Source organism: Mobula hypostoma, chromosome 3 (assembly GCF_963921235.1).
Source record: "Mobula hypostoma chromosome 3, sMobHyp1.1, whole genome shotgun sequence".
NCBI lineage: Eukaryota > Metazoa > Chordata > Chondrichthyes > Myliobatiformes > Myliobatidae > Mobula > Mobula hypostoma.
This window is the reverse complement of record NC_086099.1, coordinates 67,152,127-67,175,203: the sequence shown is the minus strand read 5'-3', so window position 1 is coordinate 67,175,203 and position 23,077 is coordinate 67,152,127. Positions and strand designations below refer to the sequence as shown.

Genomic DNA, 23,077 nt, shown 5'->3' with positions numbered 1-23,077 from the left:
TGCAAGGGTAAATTTCCTGTTACCCAATTGCTTAAAGTACAGTATAAATATCAAAACCAATAGGTTTACTCGGTATTTACTGTGAGTCTACACCATAGCTGAGAATCATGCATATCAAATTGCTCCCTTGTGAATTACTATCGATTGGAATTGTTGATACATGAAAATGTTGGAAATAAACAATAAACTCAAATTTCACCGTCATGGTTAAAGGAAGGGTCTGAATGTCAGGTTTACCAAGTATTGAACTACATAGACTGGGAACGCATTGTAATGCTCAAAGCAGACCACAGAAATAGGGACAACAAATATAATTAAAAATTAGCAAGCTTCTCATAATTTTTTCCCCAAATATAAAAAAAATTACACATCCACAAACTGTTGGAGGAACTCAGCAGGTCAGACAGCATCTATGGAAAAATATGCACTTTTTTTTTGCTATAGATGCTGCCTGGCCTGCTGAGTTCCTCCAGCATTGTGTGTGTGTGTGTGTGTGTGTGTGTGTGTGTGTGTGTGTGTGTGTGTGTGTTAGTTACTTGGATTTCCAGCACCTGCAGATTTTTTTTTTGAAAATTAAACATCCATTTATTCAGTGTAATAAATTAATGGAATATAACAGTTTGAAAACATTAGGAATTAGATCTAATTACTGAAGCTTTTTTTGGACCCAAAATGGGTAAGGAGTAGAAAAATTCATTTATAACGAAGTAGCCTCAGGATAGCACAGACGCACAATGCAGATGTTCAAAACACTTAAATGTGGCAATGGACAGTTCATTGACAAACAAAAGGCAGCTTCACATTCCTGCACAAGTCATTTGGTTAATTGCTGGCTGTTGGACCCATCCCATTCCCCCATAACCCATTCTCCCGATGTTTCCTTCCACTCCCCAACCCCTGGTTTTATCATTCATTTGCAGCTGAGACATTTCTATGGTACCCAATTAATACAGTCAACCCCAATGGTAATAATTGAACTTGTGTCACTGAAGCCTTGAAACAACAACTCTAAGTACCTTGCTACTGTGCCAAGCAGCATGGTAATCAAAGAATATGGTTTTATTACTGTTCTAGTGACGAGATTCATTCTGAATCAAACCTGCTTACATTTTTGCTTGTTTAAATCTAATCCATTAAAGTCATTCTAGATCTGCCAACTGTAGTTAGAAGGAATGTGAAGTTGTAATTAGCAGACTTGATAGCAGCAGATCGTTAATGGTTAAATGTGAATAAAAAGAAGTTAAGTTTAAGCAGAGCAGCCAAAGTGTGAGTGCGTCACGTTAGAGTTGCTAGCTTCAGGGCTTTGGCTCAAGATGCTTAGTTGAGTAAAGGTGAAAGCTCTAGGCAGGTTTCTGGTAAGATTCCAGTGAGATTCTATCTTTCTTTGTCTATTAGAGCATAGCTAGTGCAGTGAGAATGGGTCCAGGATCAATGAGTGTTGTTCAATTGAGATGTAGGAACCCTGGAAGACCTCCAGCCTCCCAGATAACTAATCTGCATGAAGTGTATCGAGCTGCAGCTCTATACAAACCATGTTAGAACTGGACCTGCAGCTGGATGACCTTTGGCTCATACTAGAAAACAAAGAGGTGATAAATAGGAGTACCTAAGGCTACGTCCACACTAGACCGGATAAATCCGTAAACGAAGCTTTTTCTCTTTGTTTTCCTCCGCTGAAAACTGAGCTTTTCGAAAACGCTCTCCAGAGTGAATAAATCTGAAAACGCCTAATGCCAGTGTAATGTACACGGAGTAACTGGCTCTTTTTAAAAACATGGTCATGACGTGCCAGAACAGATGGTGGCGGCAGCACGACATTTCATTGTTTTCTTGAACGCAACCTCCAACACCACAACAACAATGGTGGACGGCTTCATGCGTGTGTTGTTTACTTTACTATCTACGTTAATTTCAACCCCCCACACAACCGAACAATTTCTGGACAGACGGCAACGAGACTGAAGCCAGAAGAGTTAGAAATGTGCTCACCCATAACTTACTAAATACTGAATAAATTAGTATACTCACTTTGCCCTGTTTTCCGTCCTTGCTAGTATGAAGTTGGTTTACCTATTTATGCAAATACTTCTCTGACAATAGATGTGTAACAGCCTAATGCAACATTGTATGGAAATACAAGGTAACACGGATGCAAACATGTTTTATACATTTAACAAGGTGCTTTATTAATGTATTGCTTGTGCAAACACTCAATAGATGCAATTGTCACTATTTCCAGAATGTCATTTTTAAGTAGTAGCTTATGCTTGGCATAGATGTGAAAATGTTAAGGCCAAAAAAGGAAAATTGTAAATTTCACTTTTACTCAGGTAAAAATAAAATCACTTTTGCCCAGTAACTCGTTTTATTGCACGTTAAATACAGCAAAATAATACAGAAAGACATGGCAAAAGTAAAGGCAAATAAATGAGGTAACAGCAAATTTCACTTTTGCCCAGTAACAAGGATGGAGGTATTTTCAAAAACGCCTGGTGTGGACGCCTATCGTTTTTACGCAAATTCGGCGTTTTCAAAATTATCCGGTCTAGTGTGGACATAGCCCGAGTTGCAGGAAGCAGTTAGCTAAGTGGTTGTCAAGAGAGGGAACAGGAACAGGCAGCCAGAGCAGAGCACTGTTGTGGCCGTTCTCCTCAATAATAAGTGTACCACTTTTGATAGAGTTGGGAGGAGAAGGAGACGACCTACCGGGGAAAGTCGCAGCGGCCAAGCCTCTGGAACTGAGTCTGGCTCTGTGGCTTAGCGGGGAAGTGGGGAGATGAGGAGTGTAGTCGTGATAGGGGATCCAATAGTTAGAAGAGCAGACAGGAGATTCTGTGGACAAGATAGAGACATACCCGTTTGGCATGTTGCCTCCCAAGATCAAGGAAGTCTTAGAAAGGGTCCACAGCATTGTAAAGCGGGAGGGTGAGAAACTCAAAGTCGTGCTACATATTGATACCAACAACATTCTGTAAGTAGAAAAAAGGATGAGAGAGAATATAGGGAGTTAGGAAGAATGAAAGCTGAAGAAGGTATTAAAGGGTATTAAAGGATGTGGGGAACAAATTACAATTGGAGGGAGGATAAGATGGCGGCGCGCACGACCGTTCCAAATGAATATCGATTATGTGTAACTAGGGGCCGTGCACAATCCTGATTTGATGGAGACAGCTGTGAGAAGCGCAGAGGAACATCTGGGGTAACTTCTGAAATGCCTGCTTCGCTGCCGCTGCTACTGTGCGATCGAGAATCTCCAGAGACAAAGGCCCCAAATCCTCGGCTTTGCATATCGCCTGTTGCCGGGGCCAGGGTCGAAGTGCTCGGCAGAGATGGTGCTCGGTGCCCGGGGTCGAAGAGGTGGTCAGAGGCTCGGAGTTTTTGGACGGACTTGGAGTCGGACTGTGGACGGATGCTTCCAGGATGCTGCATCGGCAGGTTGGTGGCGCTGAAGGTTTACCGTCTGCGTGAGATGATGGGACTTTCGAGAGACTTTGAGACTTTTACTGTGCCATGGTCTGTTCTTATCAAATTTTGGTATTGCTTTGTACTGTTGTAACTATATGTTATAATTATGTGGTTTTTGTTAATTTTTAAGTCGGTTTGTCATGTGTTTTCGTGATATCATTCTGGAAAAACATTTTATCATTTCTTAATGCATGCATTACTAAATGACAATAAAAGGGGACTGCGTGTCCTCATTATCATAATAATAATAATAATCTCTGAATTGTTGCCTGTGCCAAGCCTGACGACCAAGAAAGTTACAAGAGGTGCAGGTACGATCTCCGGAAAGCCATCTTACAGGCGGAGTGGCAATTCTGCACTAAACTTGAATCAATGAAGGATGCTCGATAGTTGTGGCAAAGATAAATCAAGCAACACAGATGACAGGGCTTCGTTTACAGAGGAGCTCAAAGCCTTCCATGCTCGCTTTGACCGGAACCATCACAAACTCCCACAGCCCCCGATGATCCTGTGATTTCAGTCACTGAGGCCGGCGTGTGAGCATCCTTCAGGAGGGTGAACCCACAGAAGGTATCCAGCCCAGACGAGGTACCTGGCCAAATACTAAAGACCTGTGCTGATCAACTGGCCGGTGTGTTCAATGAAATCCTTAACCTCTCGCTCTGGCAGTCTGAGGTATCCACCAGCAGGCTTCAATTGTACTGATGCCTCAATGACTATCATCCAGTAACAATTACATCCATAGTGATGAAGTGTTTTGAAAGGTTGGTGAAGAAACATATCAACTCCTGCCTCAGATATGACTTGGATCCATTCCAATTTGCCTACTGAAGCAACAGGTCCACAGTAGATGTCATTTCATTGGCTTTTCACTCAACCCTGGAATATGTGGACAGCAAAGGCGTAGATCATGATGTTCTTTATCAACTACAGCTCAGCAATCAACACCATCATCCCCTCAAACCTAATCAATAAGCTTCAGGACCTCGGCCTCAATGCCTCCTTGTGCAGTTGTATCTTGAATTTCCTCACTTGCAGAAACCAATTAGTACAGATTGGCAACAACACCTCCACCACAATCTCCATCAGCACAGGTGTCCTTAGCCCCCTGCTCTACTTGCTTTACACTCATGACTCTGTGGCTAAGGACAGCTCCAATACCATATTTCAGGTTTGCTGACAAAACCACTGTTGTAGGCCCAATCAAAGGTGGTGATGAATCAGCATAAAGGAGGGAAACTGAAAATCTGGCTGAGTGGTGCCACAACGATATCAGCAAGACCAAGGAGCCAATTATTTACTTCAGTAGGAGGAAACCAGAAGTCCATGAGCCAGTCCTTATTGGAGGATCAGAGGTGGAGGGGGTCAGCAATTTTAAATTCCTCGGTATTATTTCAGATGACTTGTCCAGAGCCCAGCACGTAACTGCAATCCCAAAGAAGGCGTTTCCTTAGGCGTTAGCAAAAATTCAGCCCAACATCTAAAACTTTCACAAACATCTATAGATGTGCAGTGGAGTGAACACTGGCTTCATCACAGCCTGGTACGAAACACCAATGCCCTTGAATGCAGGGATCCCAGAAAAATTAGAATTTTCCCATTCCATCGCGGGTAAAGCCCTCCTTACCATTGAGCACCGTCGCAGGAAATCATCGGAACTCCACTACCGAGGACGAGCTCTCTTCTAACTGTTGCTGTCAGGAAGGTGGTACAGGAATTTCAAGACTCACATCACACGGTTCTGGAACAGTTATAACCCCTCAACCATCAGGCTCTTGAACGAAAGGGTATAACTTCACTTGCCCAATCGTTGAAATGTTCTCACTACCTATGGACTCACTTTCAAGGACTCTATCTCATGTTCTTGATATTTATCATTATTAATTTCTTTTGTATTTGCAGTTTGTTGGCTTTTGCACATTGGCTGAATGCCCAAGATGGTGCATGTTTTTTCATTGATTTTATTGTGCTTACTATTCCTATATGGATTTATTGAGTATGCCCACGAGAAAATGAATGTCAGGGCTGTTTGTGGTGACATATATGCACTTCGATAATAAATTTACTTTCAACTTTGAAGGATGTGCTGGCATTGGAGAGGGTCTAGAGGACATTTATAATAACAATCTCAGGAATGAAAAGGTAATGTATGAGGAGCCTTGGTGGCTCTTGGCCTGTACTCACTGCAGTTCAGAAGAATGAGAGGGGATCTCATTCAATATTCAAAAGTCGATGTGTTTCCTATAATAGAATGTCTGGGACCAGAGGACACAACCTCAGAATAAAAGATGTCCCTTTAGAACAGAGATGAGGAAGAATTTCTTTAGGCAGAGAATTTATTGCCACAGATGGCTGTGGAGACTGAATTATTGCATTTATTTAAAGGGGAGGTTGATAAGTTCTTGATTAGTAAGGTCCTCAGTCCAAATATACCACTTTAAAAAGTTAGACCATAAGACATGGGAGCAGAATTAGGCCATTCGATCCATCGAGTCAGTTCTTCCATTTCATTATGCCTGATCCATTTCCCTTTTAACCCTTTTCTCCTGCTTTCTCCCCACAACCTTTCATGCCCTGACTAATCAAGAACCTATCAACCTCTGCCTTAAAAGCACCAGGAGACGTGGCCTCCAGAGCCACCTGCGACAATGAATTCCAGATTTACCACCCTCTGGCTAAAGAAATTCTTCCTCTTCTCTGTTCCAAATGGACATCCCTCTATGCTGTGCCCTTTGGTCCTAGACACGCCCACCACAGGAAACATCCTCTTCAAGTTCACTCTATCTAGGCATTTTAATCCTTGTTAGGTTCCAATGGGAATCCCCCCATTTTTCTAAATTCCAGTGAGTACAGGCACAGAGCCTTCATCTGCTGCCCATATGATAATCCTTTCATTCCAGGAATCATTCTCATGAACCTCCCCTGAACTCTCTCCAATGTTACCCATCCTGCTCACAATACTCCAAGTGAGGCCTCACCAGTGCCTATACATGCTCAATATAAGATTCTTGCTTTTATATTCCCATCCCCTTGAAATGAATGCTATCACTACATTGGCCTTCCTCACCACCAATTCAACCTGTAAATTAACCTCTATGGAGTCCTACATGAGGACTCACAAATCTCTTTGCACCATGAATTTTTGAATTTTCTCCCCATTTAGAAAAGTCTGCGCTTTTATTTCTTCCACCAAAATGCATGACCATACACTTCCCGACACTGTATTCCATCTGCCACCTCTTTATCCATTTTCCAAATCAGTCGAAGTCCTTCTGCAGCCTCTGATCAACACTACCTGCTCAGCCACTGATCTTTGCATCGTCCACAAACTGGGCCACAATTGCTGACATACAAACGCAAAATGAAGCAGTCACAACACAGGCCCCGGTGGACCACCATTAGTCACCGGAAGCCAACCAGAAAAGGATCCCCTCATTCCCGCTCTTTGTCTCCTGCCAATCAGCCAATGCTCTATCCATGCTAGTATCTCTCCTGTAATACCATGGGCTCGGCTCGTAAGCATGTACAGCAACCTCAAGTGTGGCACCTTGTCAAAGGCCTTCAGAAAATCCAAGTACACAACATCCAACAATTCTCCTTAGCCTATCCTGCTTCCTATTTCCTCAAAGAATTCCAACAGATGTGTCAGGCAAGGAGGAAACCATGGTGACTTTGGCCTATTTTGTCATGTGCCTCCAAGTACCCCAAATCCACATGCTTAACAATTGACTCCAACATCTGCCTAGGTTCACTGGCCTATAATTTCCTTCATTCTGTCTTCCTCCCTCCTTGAAGAGTGGAGTGACATTTGCAATTTTCCAGTCCTCTGGAACCATGCCAGAATCTAGTGATTCTTCAAAGATCATTACTGATGCTGCCACAATCTCTTCAGCTACCTCTTTCAGAACCATCGGGTGTAGTCCATCTGGTCCAGGTGACATGTTTACCTTCAGACCTTCCAGTTTCCCAAGCACTATCTCCCTAGTAATAGCAACTGCATTCACTTCCGCCCCTTGACGCTCTTGAACTTCCAGCATACTACCAGTGAAGACTGATGTAAAAATATTTAGTTAGCTCATTCGCCATTTCCTTGTCCCTGTTACTACAGCTCCAGTGTCATTTTCCAGCAGTCCACTATCTACTCTCACTTCTCCTTTACTTTTTAGATATCTGAAAGAACTTTTTGGTATTATTTTTGATATCATTGGCTCACTTTTCCTCATAATTCATCATTTCCCCTTTTTGGTTTTTTAATTACCTTCTGCTGGTTTTTTAACAGTTTTCCAATCCTCATTACTTTTCATTAATTTATGATTTGACTTCCCTTATCAGCTACTGCTGCATCATTCTGTCTATAGAATACTTCCTCTTCTTTGGGACAACCAATGGGCAAAAGAAAACAAATAGTTTTTAAAAGTAAATAAATAATACTGAGTTTCCGTGTCCTTGGAAGTGAGTCCAGAGATTGTGGAATCAGTTCAGTGTTGAGGTGAGTGAAGTTATCCACCCACAGGTTCAGGAGCCTGATGTCTGTAGGGTGATAACTGTTCCTGAATCTGGTGGTGTGGCACCCAGAATCCTGTACCTCCTGTCTGATTGCAGTAAGAGAACAGAGCGTGGCCTGGATGACGGGAGTCCTTAATGATGGATGTTGCTCTCTTGCAGCCATTGCTCTTTGTAAGTGTGCTCAATGATGGGGAGGGCTTTGCCTGTGTTGTACTTCACTGTTTCCACCATTTTTTGTATACTTTTTTCTTCCTGAGCAATGGTATTACCCAAACCAGGCTGTGATGCACCAGTATATTCTCCCCAGTTGTATCTGTAGAATTTTGTCTATGTTTTGAGATGGCATGTCAAAACCGCACAAGTTTCTAAGTAGAGGAGCTGTCACGTCCGCTTTGTGATGGCGCTTGCATGCTAGTCTCATGACCGATCCTCTGATATGGTAACGCCAAGCCTCTCCAACCCAGATCCTCTAATGAGGTCTGGCTCATGGATCTCCGGCTTCTTCCTCCTGTAGTCAATAATCAGCTCTTTGATTTTGCTGACAACGAGTGAAAGGTTGTTGTCATGGCATCATTCAACCACAGTTACAGTCTCCCTCCTATATGCTGATTTGTCAGAACCTTTGTCAGAACGCTGGGACTGAGGGCTTGAGTTGTAAGGAGACTGGAGAGGTTGGGGCTGTTTCCTCTGCAGTGAAGGACCCTGAGGGCTGACCTGATACAGGTTTATAAAATCACAAGGGCTATAGCTCCCTTGAGGTTGAGAATCCGATTTAGTTATTTTTTAGATGTCTTTTAGGTTTGTAGGGATGGTTTTGGGAACAAAGAGGGGAGTTACGAGTCAGTTTAGGTGTTACAGGCAGGGATGTTGGAGGTGGGGAAGGAAAGGTCAGTGTCTAAGTCTAAGCCTAAGCCTCTGCTCCACATTCATAGCCCAGCAGCGTGGGCCAACTGGAGTTCTAGACTAGTTTTCGGGGTCCTGTCATCAGCAAGGCCTGGAGCTTGGAGCCTCAACCAGGGTCGTCATCTACGAGTCCTGGGTTCAGAATCAGAGTCTGGGATCCACATGTGTGGAAATCTAGGAACCAGTTGCACATGGAGGTATTGAGGCCAAGCTCTAGGAACTTAATGATTAGTTTTAAGGGAGTGATAGTGTTGAATGCTTAGCTGTTGTCAATGAAGAGCACCCTGATGTATGCATCTTCATTGTCCAGAATTGCTGATGATACAAAGTTATGCGCCATTGTGAACTCTGCGGACACAATTTCTTGGGATAGATTGACTGTTTAAGCAACTGAATGGAAGACAGGATAGATGGAATATACTGTGGGGAAATAGTAAATCTCCCCACTTAGATAGAAAAGCATCGAACCATAGAGTACTTCTTTAAAAGGTGACAGATTAAATTATAGCGGCTTTAAGAGGGGCTTTCATGTCCTTGCACATCACTAACCGCATGTTAACTTTCAGTGAAACTAGTCAATTCAGAAAACAATTTCAAAGTAAATTTATTATCAGGGTACATATTTGTTATCACATCTATCCCTGACATTCAGTTTCTTGCGGGCAAAGGAAATAACTCCAAGAAAAACAATAACATCAATAAAAGACTGCAGCCCACAGGACAGACGCTACCAGTGTGCAAAAAATGACAAACTGTGCGAATACACAATAAATAAATAAGCAATAAATATCAAGAACACGAGAAGGCAGCTCCTTGTAAGTGAGTCCATAGGTTGTGGAAGCAGTTCAGTGATGGGACAACTGAAGTTAAGTGAAGTTGTCCCCTCAGGTTCAAGAGCCTGATGATTGAGGGGGTAATACTGTTCCTGAACATGGTAGTGCAGGTCCTGAGGCTCCTGGATGATGGCAGCAGTGAAAAGAGAGTACGTGCTGGGTGATGAGAGGTCTTTGGCGTTGGATGCTATTTACTCAATGGTGGGGAGGATTTTTCCATGATGGAATGGGCCGTATCCATTATTTTTTTGTAGGATTTTCTGTTCAAGGGCATTGATGTTTCCATACCATACCATGATGCAACCAGTAACTATACTCTCCACAACATATCTACAGAAGTTTGTCAAAGTTTTAGATGCCGTGCTGAATCTGCGCAAACTTCTAAGGAAGTAAAAGCACTGCCGTGCTCTCTTCATAATTGCATTTACTTGCAGGGCCCAAGACAGACCATTGGAATAACACTGGAATGTGAAGTTGTTTACCCTCTCCACCTCTGATCTCCCAATGAGGACTGTTCAAAGGTTCATTTTATTATCAAAGTATAAAACTCTGAAACTCTTCAATTCTCTGGGTAGCCATGAAACCAAGAAAGAAAAACAAAGAAAGATAGCACAATCATTAACCCCCAAATACCACCTCCTCGCCAAAAAATACACAAAGATGGATCAGGCACATTGGCCCCCAAATCCCCCTTCCCACACAAAAAAATCCCAAGAAGATCAGGTGAAAAAAAACACAGAATATAAAAACTACAAGACTGAAAAAAAGATTTAATAATCCAAGTCTGCATCCAAAATGCTAATAAAACCTTGGCAACACTCTCCGCAGCGGCAGGGTCCCCCCACTCTGGTAGCGTAGCAGAGTGATCAAAAGACAGGCAGCCAGCGCTCACCCTCTGCACTCACGTTGGCTCACGCTGCCTCTGCCTCCCAGAATCTCAGAGACTGCAGAGCACTGAAGCACCCAAACGATCTCCAAGCTGCAAAACATGGTCTCCAACAATTCCAGAGTCACATCCAAGATGAGAAACAAACATAAAAGACATAAAAAGAGAAAAAGATGGTTCCATGATCCATCCGGAAGATGTCGAACAAAGGAGTGCTGTACACAGGTGCCATCTTGACCAGAAGTCTGGCTCATGGATTTCAACTTTCCTCCTCGTAAATCAGCTCTTTGGTCTTGCTGATATTGAGTGAGAGGTTGATGGGGAACCACTCAGCCAAATTTTCAATACTATATGCTGAATCGCCACCACTTAAATATGGCATTGGAGCTGTGCTTACCCTCGCAATCATAAGATAAAGCGAGTAGAGCAGGGGGCTAAGCACGCAGAGTTTTGGAGCATCTGCACTGAGGGAAATTGTGGAGCAGATGCTGTTGCTGATCTAACCTGACAGGGGTCTGCAAGTGGGGAAATCGAAGATCCACTTGCACAAGGATGATTGAGGCCAAGGTCTTGAAGCTAATTGATTATTTTTGTGTGGATGATGGTATCCAATGTTGAGCTGTAGTCAATAAAGAACGTCCTGATGTATGCACCTTTGCTGTCTAAGTGCTCCAGGGTTGAGTGAAAAGTCAATGAAATGGCATCTTTTGTTGATCTGTTGTGACAGTAGTCATATTGGAGCAGATCCAAGTCATTTTTCAGGCAGGAGTTTATATGTTTTATCACCAATCTCTCAAAGCACTCATCACAGTGGATATAAGACAGTTCTACTGGATGATGATCAATAAGGTAAGTTATCATGTTCTTTTTTGGCACTAGTATAACTGAAGACTGCTTGAAGCAGGTGGGTACCTCATACTGAAGTGAGAGGTTAAATATATTGGTGAAGACTCCAGACAGTTGATCAAGCACAGGTCTTTAATACTCAGCCAAGTACTCCATCTGGGCCGGATGCTTTCTGTGGGTTCACCCTCGGAAAGCAAACAGTATATCGGCCTTTGCTGCACCAGGAGTGGGGTTGCCCATCTTGATCCAATTACTGGACAGGGCAGGGTGAGGCCACATCTGGACGGTACAAAGGTCTTGTCTCTATATCCAGTTTGGATAGACTGACAACAGTAAAGGTTCACCAGACTGATTGCTAGGATAGTGGATGTCAAGAAAACAAAATTTTACACCATCCCTGTCAAGACCTATTAGAGGTGATGGTTTCCATGAATGAGGTCAAGAAGTCACTGTCTCAAATTAAGGGAATTGGACATTCATGACAGAGAGCCTAGAACAAAGTTTCTTTACTCAGATTAGTGAACAGCTGGAATTTTCTACCTGAGAAAGCTCTAGAGGTTCAGTCACTGAGTTAAGACAGTGATGAATAGATTTCAAAATAAAAGGGAATGGAAGAACCTGGTGGAGGCAAATGATCAGCTTTTGTCTTATTAAATGGTGCAGTACCTGTGAGAGCTAAATGACTACACCTGCCTATTCCTTTTTAATGTCTTTATGGAAGGATGATTGCAAATTATAACCAGGTGGCAACCACCAAACTTATCTGTTAAGTCAACTTCATTTTAGTATTTCAGTTGAACTGACTGTACTAACCCCCAAAGCACCAAGTGTTCTTAGTCCTCTCCTTAAATGTGAAGTTGAATTTCTATTTTGTCCAAATGATAAGACTTCGGCTAATGTAAGATTTTGCAGTCTGAGCACAGAATGAATACTTCATGATATATCAGAACTAATGCCTATCTCAAATCATGAACTCAAATCCCACCAAGAAGGCACTGTCTTATTTTGCTCTGATGTACAACCATAGTTCTACATGCTACAGCAGAGGGTGATTGTACTATGTACTTGAGAATCTGGAGGCTTGGATTAGTAATTAAGAGGCCATTTAATAACATTCATCAGTCTTAGTGAGAAAAGAGCGAAAGATTAGAACTGTTCCTGATACAATAAGCCTTCTCCAAATACTTCCTCAAGTAGTAATATCCTGCTGAGATTATGAAGCTTAAAACCACACCCAGTTTTATAAATATGATTTCACAAACTTGTTATATTGGGATATAGAGCTAAAATTGTTTAATTTTCAAATTTTATTGAGATAACCTTTGTTACAATCAATCTGTACTTTAAATGACATTAGGGGAAGTTGGATTGATCCAATATCAGGTTATGACTATGGAATATAATTAAATCATAGTTTAAAGACTTTTTCCCCCCAAAATGTCAACCTCTAATTGTTTCACTGCACTCCCAGAGTAACAAAAATACTCAGTGGCATCAAGGGCTTAATTCTAATTTATTTCAGCTTTAGTCTATACACATCTAAATGAAAGAAACAATGAAAAGCACAAGAGCACAGCACTGAGATATAAATTGATTAGAACTGAATCTGGCACCGTGTACAGAAATCTTACTACCTTAAGCCTCTGACTGATGGTAGCTACTTCCTCCTTCACAAGTCAACTTGCACTGATACAAATAGGGAGGTTACCATAGGCCAAAGGTATTACAAAGCTGGTACTATTCTCACATTTAACCAAGGTTCATGGAGTTCAATATGAGGAGGAAGGTTTGTACATCATGTGGCGCAGGAAATTCAGACATCAATGTACTTTTACAATAAGGTTATCTCGCAGTTCATTTAAAAATCTGTAACAATAGTCATTGAGTTCATCTCAAGAAAGCAAATAAAAATCAATAATATATTACTTACATGATTGCCCTTAAGATTTTCCAGCAGAGAAACATCTTGAAATGTACTTTCTCCATTTGATGAATCAGCTTGCCTTGAATGAACAAGAAAATAGGAAATATTCAATGTGCATCCACATCATCTTGACATTTTTAAAATATAAATGTTCTGCAAATGTATTTCAAATAGCAATATAGAAAGTCCTCAGGAAGCAATATTACTTAAGTAAAATCTTTAGCCAGGAAGCACTGAATTGCTAGAAGATTTTATTGACGAATAACTATTCCAAAGGCTACAATAATTCACTACCCAAAAAAAAATCAATACTATATAATGAACCATTAGCTAGAAACGACCCAAGAATTTTTTCGGTAAAGGCCCACCAGAGGTCTAAATTGTACAAAAAATAACCACTAAAGGCTGTTGAAAATCAGGTTAACCTGGGGAAAAAAAAATCTTTTTGGGTCACTCTGTGTGTCTAACACCCAGTGGCAAATTTGTCAGTCTGTTTTTCATTCTCCTGAGCATATTTTTTCCTCAGCTACTCCAAAGGATATCAACAGCACTGTGACACTCATCAGTGTTAGATTTTTTTCAGACTCAGGTCAGAAAAATGACACTCCTTTACTTTTAAAACAATTCAGGTTTTATTGACAACTTTTTCCCAAAATAGGGTTATGTAAATGCACTAACAATTACACTGCAGTCTCTGTCCTCAGAGTTTGCTTTGCTTGAGAATGTCAAGATCATATTTAGTTCCCTAAACTTCGACTCATTCTCGATTGTTGCTGAAGATCTTTGACATGACACACAAGATTCCTGCTGATTGCTGCCTTGCAACCATCCAAGCTCCACAGTCAAGAATTGAAAAGTTCATTTAATTTTCCTGCTCCGATGGACTGAAGACAGAGTGGTATTGAGCATATACCTAGTTTGCAGGCTTTCCCAGACATTCAGAGACCATGTTCCTGTGCTTAGAAACCTTGCCAGAAGTGCTTGGCTGTAACCACGGTGGATCTCAATGAATGCCTTCCCGCAGGCACTATCATCCATCTGCCAGGCCTCTCTATCCTGGCACTCTCTTCATGAAGTATTGACTCATTCAGAGGCAACTTTTCTCTATAGCTCGAGGAGAATTGCTTGCATTGTCATATGGCCCTTCAAGAGCTAAGTAAAAGGTTCACACTGTTGGGCTATGTACAGAAATTAGCGAGGACTCACAACACATCACCAGGTAATAATTCAGTTTCAGCTTTGCTACATCGGAAAACCCGACATTACTTTATGAACCTCATATTTAAAGAGTGTACTTTTGTGCAATTTCTAGAAGCAGCACTAAGGTGATCAGTGACACTGATTTAACACCAGAAATGACAGAAGAGTGTCCAAGTCACAGAGCTGGCTTTCAAAAGAACTTCAATGTTTTCAAATAAGAACCTACGATGGAACATATACAGTTTCATCCATCTAGCAGGCTAGATGATGGATGCTATCATGATTAGAAGAAACATGAAAGTTAGCAAGGATTTTCACATGCTTTGGATGGGTTATTGTACACTAATAACTAAAATTCCTAACAATTCTATTAACGCAAAGAAAACTAACTAGTCTTACCCATAATCTTCAGAGTATCTAAAATCCTCATGATCAGGAAAATGACTAGTGAAAATGGAAAAAGTAAAAGGAATAAGGAACAAAGCACAAAAGGAGAGAAAAACAAGGAAGCCCACAAGCAAGTATCTTAAATATTAATCTAAAAGGAAGGTTAAAAATTTCACAATGCATGAAGCGCTCACACCTAAATCACAAAGCAGTAAATATATGACTAAATATATTTGAGAATACAGAGATCAGTTTACATAAGAAATAAAGGGAAACATTTAATGAGAATTTTTGGACTGCATTCCAGATTTCCACTCATATAGGCAGTGGATTTTTACAACCAGTACAATCCAAATAATGAACAGCAATTTTTCTTTTTAAATGTACCTGACCTATCAGAAATGGTTATTATTTGATTTATGTGCCAAGGTTAGTAGCCACTCATGGGAACATGCAATGTTAAAAAGCAATAAATAACACAAGCTACGTGGAGAATAAATCTCTCCAAGTTCGAGAACACAGTGTTTTGAAGTGCAATCCTCTGTTTTGTGATGTTGGCACATTTTTTTCTGTATCCACTAGCAGAACCTGGCAGATATGTCTGCACCCATTAAGAAACCTATCATAAGACTAAAACACATAGGAGAAGCATTAGGCCATTCGGCTCATCGAACCTGCTCCATCATTCCATCATGGCTGATTTTATTATCCCTCTCAACCCCATCTCCTGCCTTCTCCCTATAACCAAACTCCACTTTAAATATACTTAATGACAGCATCCACAGCTGTCTGTCGCAATGAAATTCCACAGATTCATCACCCTCTGGCTAAATAAATTCTTCCTCTTGTCTGTTCTAAATCCAAGTTCCTCTATTCTAAGGCTGTACCCTCTGGTCCTAGGCTCACCCACTATAGGAAACACACCACTCTATCTAGGCCTTTCAAAATTTGATGGGTTTCAAAAAACTACCTACCCTCATTCTTCTAAACTCAAGCAAGTACAGGCCCAGAGCCATCAAATGCTCCTCATACATTAACCCTTTTATTCCTTCAATCATTCTTGTGAACCACCTCTGGACACTCCCCAATGCCAGCAAATCCTTTCTCAGATAAGAAGCCCAAACCTGCTCATAATAGTGTGGTCAGACCAATGCCTATAAAGCCTCAGAATTACAGCCTCGCTTTTATATTCTAGTCCTCATGAAATGAAAGCTAACATGGCATTTGCCTTCCTCACCACTGACTCAACCTGCAAACTAACCTTTAAAGAATCCTGCGCAAGGACTCCCAAGTCCCTTTGCACCTCTGAATTTTGAATTTCCTCCCTGTTTGGAGAATACCCTATGCCTTTTTTCCTTCTACCAAAGTGCACAACCATACACTTCCCGACATTTTATTCCATCTGCCACATCTTTGCTTATTCTCCCAAACTGTCTGTCCTTCTGCAGACACTCTGCTTCCTCAACACTACCTGCACCCCAACTCACCTTTGTATTGTCCCCAAACCAGGCCACAAAACCATCAATTCCATCATCCAAATCACTGGCACACTGTATATTGTGAAAAGAAATGGGGCCAACACAGATGCCTGCAGAACACCCACTAGTCAACTAGAAAAGGCCTCCTTTATTCCTGCTCTTTGCCTCTTGCCAGTCAGCCAATCTTCTATCCAGACTAGTACCTTTCCTGTAACACCATGGGTTCTTACCTTGTTAAGCAGTGTCTTGTACGGCAACTTGTCGAAGGCCAAAGGCCTTCTGAAAATCCAAGTAAATAATATCCACTGACTTTGTCTATCCTGCCTGTTACTTCAGTACTTGCTAACACTCCTGTGTGAAAAGCTCTAATAGACAGTAGCAGGTTACTGAAGAGAGAGAGGCGGAAGGATGTGAAGTTTATCATTTGTTAGATGACAAATATTAATTTGACATTTACACAAAAAATGTTTCAACAAGGTTCTGCCTTAGAAAACCTTTTGTCTTTAATCCACAGGCTATCAGAACATGCTCATGTAAAATTGACCTAATTTTTCTAAGTTATTTAGAAAAAATACTTACCCATAAGCAATTCCTGCTACTGTACATTTCTTAAACTCCATAACATTACAGGTTAAAGTTCCAGTTTTATCTGAGAATATATATTTCACCTGTTAAAAGGAAATTGATATTTCATACACTGGTGTTAAATTGCTGAATTTTACTTCAGTTAATTCTGAACATGGACATAATTTCATGAATGACAAAGCCCGATTGCTCAGAATTTATGATGTAGTTTTCAGGAATTAAATAAATGCTAGTACAAATGGTTGAGGAGGATTTGCAGAGATCTCAGTTGTTTAAAGCTTAGAAAAGATCATTTGAATGCACAGATGGGCATTTCAAATGAGCCATTTGCAAGGGGCAGATGGGATGAGTGGGTAAGTTGGTTCACAATATGGGCAGCAGGATTTATGGTGATTTATGGTGAGAAGCTAGACAAGTGGAAGATCAGCCAGGGATACATTTGTGTAGCTAAATCTGCAGGTGACAGAACAAAGATGACCACAGCAGAATTTATACTGATGTAAAAGAAAAGGCCAGGAAATTTTCTTGAGATTGAAGCATGGTTTGTAGTTAAATTGTCCATCAAGGTTACAAGAAGTCTGGTTCAGTTCTAGACAGTGGCTGAGAATTAGTGGTAATGGTATGGTGTGGAATTAGTAACTTGGAGAATGGGTGGGCCTAGCACAAAGTACTGATCAAACTTTTTTTAATTATGAGAAATAATATCAAAACCATAACAAGCTGGCTGAAAACACGCTGTGGTTACAGGAGTCAAGAGCTATGTAGGGGTACAGAAGAAATGGATAATGCCAAAATGACTTGTATTAACATAGTGCTTCATTGAATGCAAGTAGCTTTCAAAATAGAGTAACTACTACCTGTCCCAGTTCTTCATTTAAATTAGATGTTCTCGCCATGGCAGGAGTGTTGGTTGGTTCATATAACATATCAATATCCTAAAGAGGGATGGAAGATGAAACATTCTGACTTGATAGCACTGATTTCTAATTATAAATTATAAAACAAATATTTCACCAACACTGGTAATAAGGAAATCTGTGATTGCATGCAGCCTTTTGTCTTACTTATTTTGCATGGAACTTGCCAACTAATTGCTCAGAAGTTGAATGATGTTGGAGATTTTTCAAAATATTTCCACAAAAAACTGAAAATTTTACAAAACTATCAAATTCACAAGTTGAGTTTTCTCTCTACTTTACACATAATGAAATCATTCTCAGTCTTTTAATCAGCTTTGTTTAATCCTCGAGTTCCCACTCTTCAGGGCCTTCATGACCATTAATTAGCACATGCAATCCAGAGTGCAACAGCTGAACAGCTGCTCAGGAAATCAATAGAAATGAAAAATGCACCAATGGAGAAAAAATAATTATGCTACCACATAAACTATATTCACTTTGAAGAATATCTTAAAATACAAAGACTCAACCACAATTTAAAAAAATCATATAATCATAGCATATTCAACACAAGCTTTCAGTTTCTAAACAAATTTTTAAATACGCACTCAGTCAGTTAACCGATCAGACAACAGGCTAACTCCCCAAATCAACATCAAAATAAGTTTAGTTTCAGGCAGAAAATGATGCTCAGAGCACATCACAGCCCTCCAGTCTCAGAGAAGTCAGCTGGAATGGAGGAAGGACTTGAGCAGAGGCAAACCGGTAAAGAGTCATGTTCCAACTCATGCAAAACATGCTGCAGAAGGTGCAATGGATAAACAGTTACAAGCACCATAACACTCATTAAATTTGAAGAACTTTGATAAATTTTATATTGTTTCTTTTCTCAGTCTCACGCTAATGCAAACTAAAATATTACACTTACCCAATTAATGAAAAATGCTTGGATAAACTTTACAACTTCCAGTGTTACTAAGAGGCTAATTGGAATCAGGTTATTAAAGAGGATGATGAAAGTTAAAAAGTTCAATCCAAAATAAGCAGCTCCACTCTCTGCAAAAAAAAATTAAGCACATGAAATTGCATGCTGAAAAGTATAGCTGCTATGTGAGATACCAAGATATTCACACAAATTTTGCAGGTTAACAACATATAAAACATGTAATGCTATTTCCTCTTTAGTTTCAATAAAGACTTCAGTTAAATGGAAAAACTGCTAGTTATCTTTGCGACTGCATGGCAGCTCAGGACTTTTGGGGAAATGCGTATGAATGCAGAAGTCACAAAATTCCATACAGCTAATAAGTTCTGAGAAGTAGAGTGCATTCTGAATCTCGACTTCTGAGAGCTCAGTAATGGAATACAAATGTCTGTGATTTATCCTGTAGTTATACCAAGCAAATAGCCTACTGACTCGATGCCAGAGAAGACTTGGACTAGGTTTATTTCAATGGAGAAGAATGGCTGTGAACAGAGGCAAGAATTGAATGTTCCAGTATTCAAAAAAAAGTTTACCCTCTTCAGCTTTTCGGATGATCACATTTGTTACACTAATGGCCAGAAGATCCATTTTATTGAACTGGAAAGAGACCAACCGCCCCCCCCCCCCCACTACATTTCAACCGTTTTCCCAAACTATATCATGTCTAAATTTAGAAAAAATCAGAAGTGTCATTTTTGATCCTTCGGTTAAATTTGAAGAGACTTGGAAGCCATTTATTCAACATTTTCATATGATGTAGTTTGACCTTTTCCGAATCCTTTTTATTAACTTAGAATATATGAATAGAGGAGCGGAACTGACGACATTAATGAATGTATTCGATCTAATATATTGGTTCAGCCCTGTTTTGTTCTGTTTGTTTTTTTTTGGGTTTAGTCATTAGTTCTTTTTTTTTTAGTTTTTTTTTCTGTTTTTTTGGGGTTTTTCTTTGCAATATCCTTTTCTTTTTATTTCTTTTTTCTCCATGATTAACTATATCAACGGTTTGGAAGTCTATTACACTTGTACTATTTGTAGTCTTTTTTTTGTATATGTTTATTAACAATAAGGTAATTCCAATCTCTTTGTATCACTATTGTTATTATGTTTATGAATGTGAAAATTAATAAAAAGATTAAAAAAGAAAAAAGAAAGAAAGAAAGAGAAAAAAAAACAGTTGTCCTCTTATTCAAACAACTTTTTCCAGCTCCATACTCTATTCCAATAATTTACAATACTCTGGGGTTTGAATGTAATCGATGAAGGAGCAGAGGCTTCCCCAACTCAATCCTTACTCACTGTGCAGCAAATAGATACCATTAATACTCTGGTCTAAAGGCACAAATTACAAGGAGAAACGTCAATGAGGGCGGATGAGAAGATGATCTCAGTCCTGGCAGTCCCCTTGTCGAGTGGGGATGGAGACATTTGTCAGTTTTTCAGCAGGTATAGTCAAAACAAAACACAAATCAAACTGGATGGATAAAAATGAACTACTCTGTCTCTGTCCCGAGACAGAGCATTCAAAGCATTCAGAGGTCGTGGTGGTTCTGCACAGCAAGTGTAGGGAGTTAGGAAAGAGGTTGAAGAACAGGACCTCCCAGGGTCCTGGATTACTCCCAGGGCCATATGCTAGTTAGGGCTAGAATGGGATGATAGTACAGATGAATGAGTAGCTGAGGAATAGGGGGCAAGGGGGGCGGGGCTTTAGGCCTTTGGATCATTGGAACCTCTTCTGCAGCAGCGGTGACCTACACAAGAGGGATTAGTTGCACCTGAACTGGAGAGGTACCAGTATCCTGGCACGGAAGGGTTTAAATTAGTTTGGCAAGGGGATGGGAACCAGAGAACCAGGTCAGAAAGTGAAGGGTAGCTATCAGGACAGTAAAAACAGGCATGCCCAAAGTAATAGATATGATGGGATGGATAGTTTGAAATATTTTAATGCTAGGATTATTATGGGTAAAGGTAATGAACTTAGAGCATGGATCAGTACTTGGGACTATGATGTTGTGGCCATTACAGAGACTTAATCAAGAGAGGAACAGGAATGGGTGCTTAATGTCCCAGGGTTTTGAGGTTTTAGAAAAGATAGAGAGGGAGGCAAAAGAGGGGAGGAGGGGGGATGTTGCACTACTAATCAGAGACAATAGCACAGCTGCACTCTGAGGGGACATAATGGAAGACTTGCACACTGACTCTACTGTATAGGGGTAGAACTCAAAAATAGGAAGGGTGCAATCACTCTGATGGGATTGTACTACAGACCACCCAAGAGACACTGAGACACTGAGGAATAGACACGCAGGCAGATTAAGGAAAGGTGTAAAAACATTAGGATGGTTGTCATGGGAGTGTTTAACTTCCCAAATATAAACTGGGACCCTCTGAATGCAAATGACTTAATGAGCAGACTTTGTTAGGTGCATCCAAGAGGGCTTCTTACATCAATATATAGATAGTCCAACTAGAGGAGGGTCTATAGTAGACCTGATGTTGGGTACTGAGCTTGGCCAGGTGACTGTCCTTTCAGTGGGTGAGCAGTTAGAGAACAGTGACCACAACTCCTTAAGTTTTAACATAGCTACAGACAAGGATAAGCATGGACCTTGCGGGAGAGTATTAAATTGGAGAAGTATAAATTACGAGAGCATTAGCGTGGAACCGGGAGAGTTAACTGGGGGAAGCTGTTTTTGGGCAAGTCCATACCTGACATGTGGAGAGTGTTTAAAAACCAGATGCACAGTATAGAGGACAGGTGTGTTCCAGACAGAAAGAAGGACAAGAAAAGCAAGGTAAGAGGACCTTGAATGACAAGGGAGGTGATGAATTTACTCAACAAGAAAACAAAAAGTATGTAAAACTTAGGAAGCGAAAATCAAACAGAAACCTTGTGGACTATACAGAAGCCAGAAAAAAATTCAAGAGAATTAGGAAAGTCAAGGAGGGGGTCATAAAAAGTCCTTGGCAACTACGTTTAAAGAGAATCACAAGGCATTGTATACATAAATCAAGAGCAAGAGGATAACCAGGGAGAGGGTGGGAACACTCAATGGTAAAGCAGGGAACATTTGCTTGGATGCAAAGGATGTGAGTGAGATTTTTAATGAGTATTTTACAGTAGTATTTACCAAGGAAAATGATGTAGAGGACAAGGAGATCAGTGCTGAGAGTATTAATATGCTTGAGCATTTTGAGGTAAAGGAGAGGTAGTGTTGGGTCTCTTACAAAGCATTGATCTGGATAAGTTCCCTGGGCCTAATGGGACATATCCCAGGTTACTGAGGGAGGCAAAAGAAGAGATTGCTGGGGCCTTGACCTATACCTTTGTGCCCTCTCCAGTTATAGGCAAGGCCCCAGAGTAGCCAATATTGTTCCATTATTCAAGAAGGGAACCAGGGATAATCCTGGAAAATACAACCAGTGAGTCTCACATCAGTATTAGGGAGAGAATTCTTCAGGGTAAGATTTACGAGCATTTGGAAAATCGTGGCCCAATTAAGGACAGCCAGTACAGCTTTGTGCAGGCAAGTCATGTCTTCCTAACTTGTGAGTTTTTTTGACAATTTGCAAAGATGATTCATGAAGGTAGAACGGATGCACGCTGAATTGGCCATTTAGATTCAGAACTAGCTTGCCCACAGAATACAGAGGTTGTGGAAAGGGTAGATGACAGGCAAAGAATACAGCTGTATATTTATCAGTTGCAGAAGTGGGCAAAGAAATGACAGATGGAGTTTAATCTGGCCAAAATGTGAAGTATAGCGCCTTGGTTGGTCAAATGCAAGACCCTTAATATTGCTGATGAGCAGAGGGATCTTAGGGTCCAAGTTCATAGCTCCTTGAAAATGGTTACACAGGTTGATTAGTTAACAAGACACATGACACATTTGCCTTTATTGGTCAAGACATTGAGTTCAAACGTCATAGTCATATTGCAGCTTTATAAAATGCACCTGGAGTATTGCATACGGTTCTGGTTGCCCTGTTAGAGAGAGTATGTCAAAGCTTTGGAGAGGATGCAGAAGTGATTTATCAGGATTTACCAGGAATCAGGGGTACATACTATATATAATGAGAGGCTGGTAAAATTTGGGTTGTTTTCTCCGGAGCGACAGCAGCTGAGGGAAGATTTGATAAACATTTGTAAGATTATGAAAGGCATAGAGTAGACAGACAT

At 40.7% G+C, this 23,077-nt stretch overlaps 1 protein-coding gene across 4 annotated transcripts in view; it reads right to left on the bottom strand.

Moving 5' to 3' along the window:
- The window catches only part of atp8a1 (ATPase phospholipid transporting 8A1), a 358,923-nt gene that overhangs the window by 195,461 nt on the left and 140,385 nt on the right, over nucleotides 1-23,077 (bottom strand). For 3 of the 4 annotated variants that reach the window (XM_063043220.1, XM_063043221.1, XM_063043223.1), the window contains exons 12-16: nucleotides 18,841-18,968; nucleotides 17,871-17,948; nucleotides 17,008-17,096; nucleotides 14,963-15,007; nucleotides 13,370-13,442 (exon numbers count right to left, since the gene is read on the bottom strand). In XM_063043220.1, coding sequence (XP_062899290.1) covers nucleotides 13,370-13,442; nucleotides 14,963-15,007; nucleotides 17,008-17,096; nucleotides 17,871-17,948; nucleotides 18,841-18,968 — 413 coding nt within the window. The remainder of the gene's footprint in view (nucleotides 1-13,369; nucleotides 13,443-14,962; nucleotides 15,008-17,007; nucleotides 17,097-17,870; nucleotides 17,949-18,840; nucleotides 18,969-23,077) is intronic. The other variant, XM_063043222.1, reaches the window with a different exon arrangement.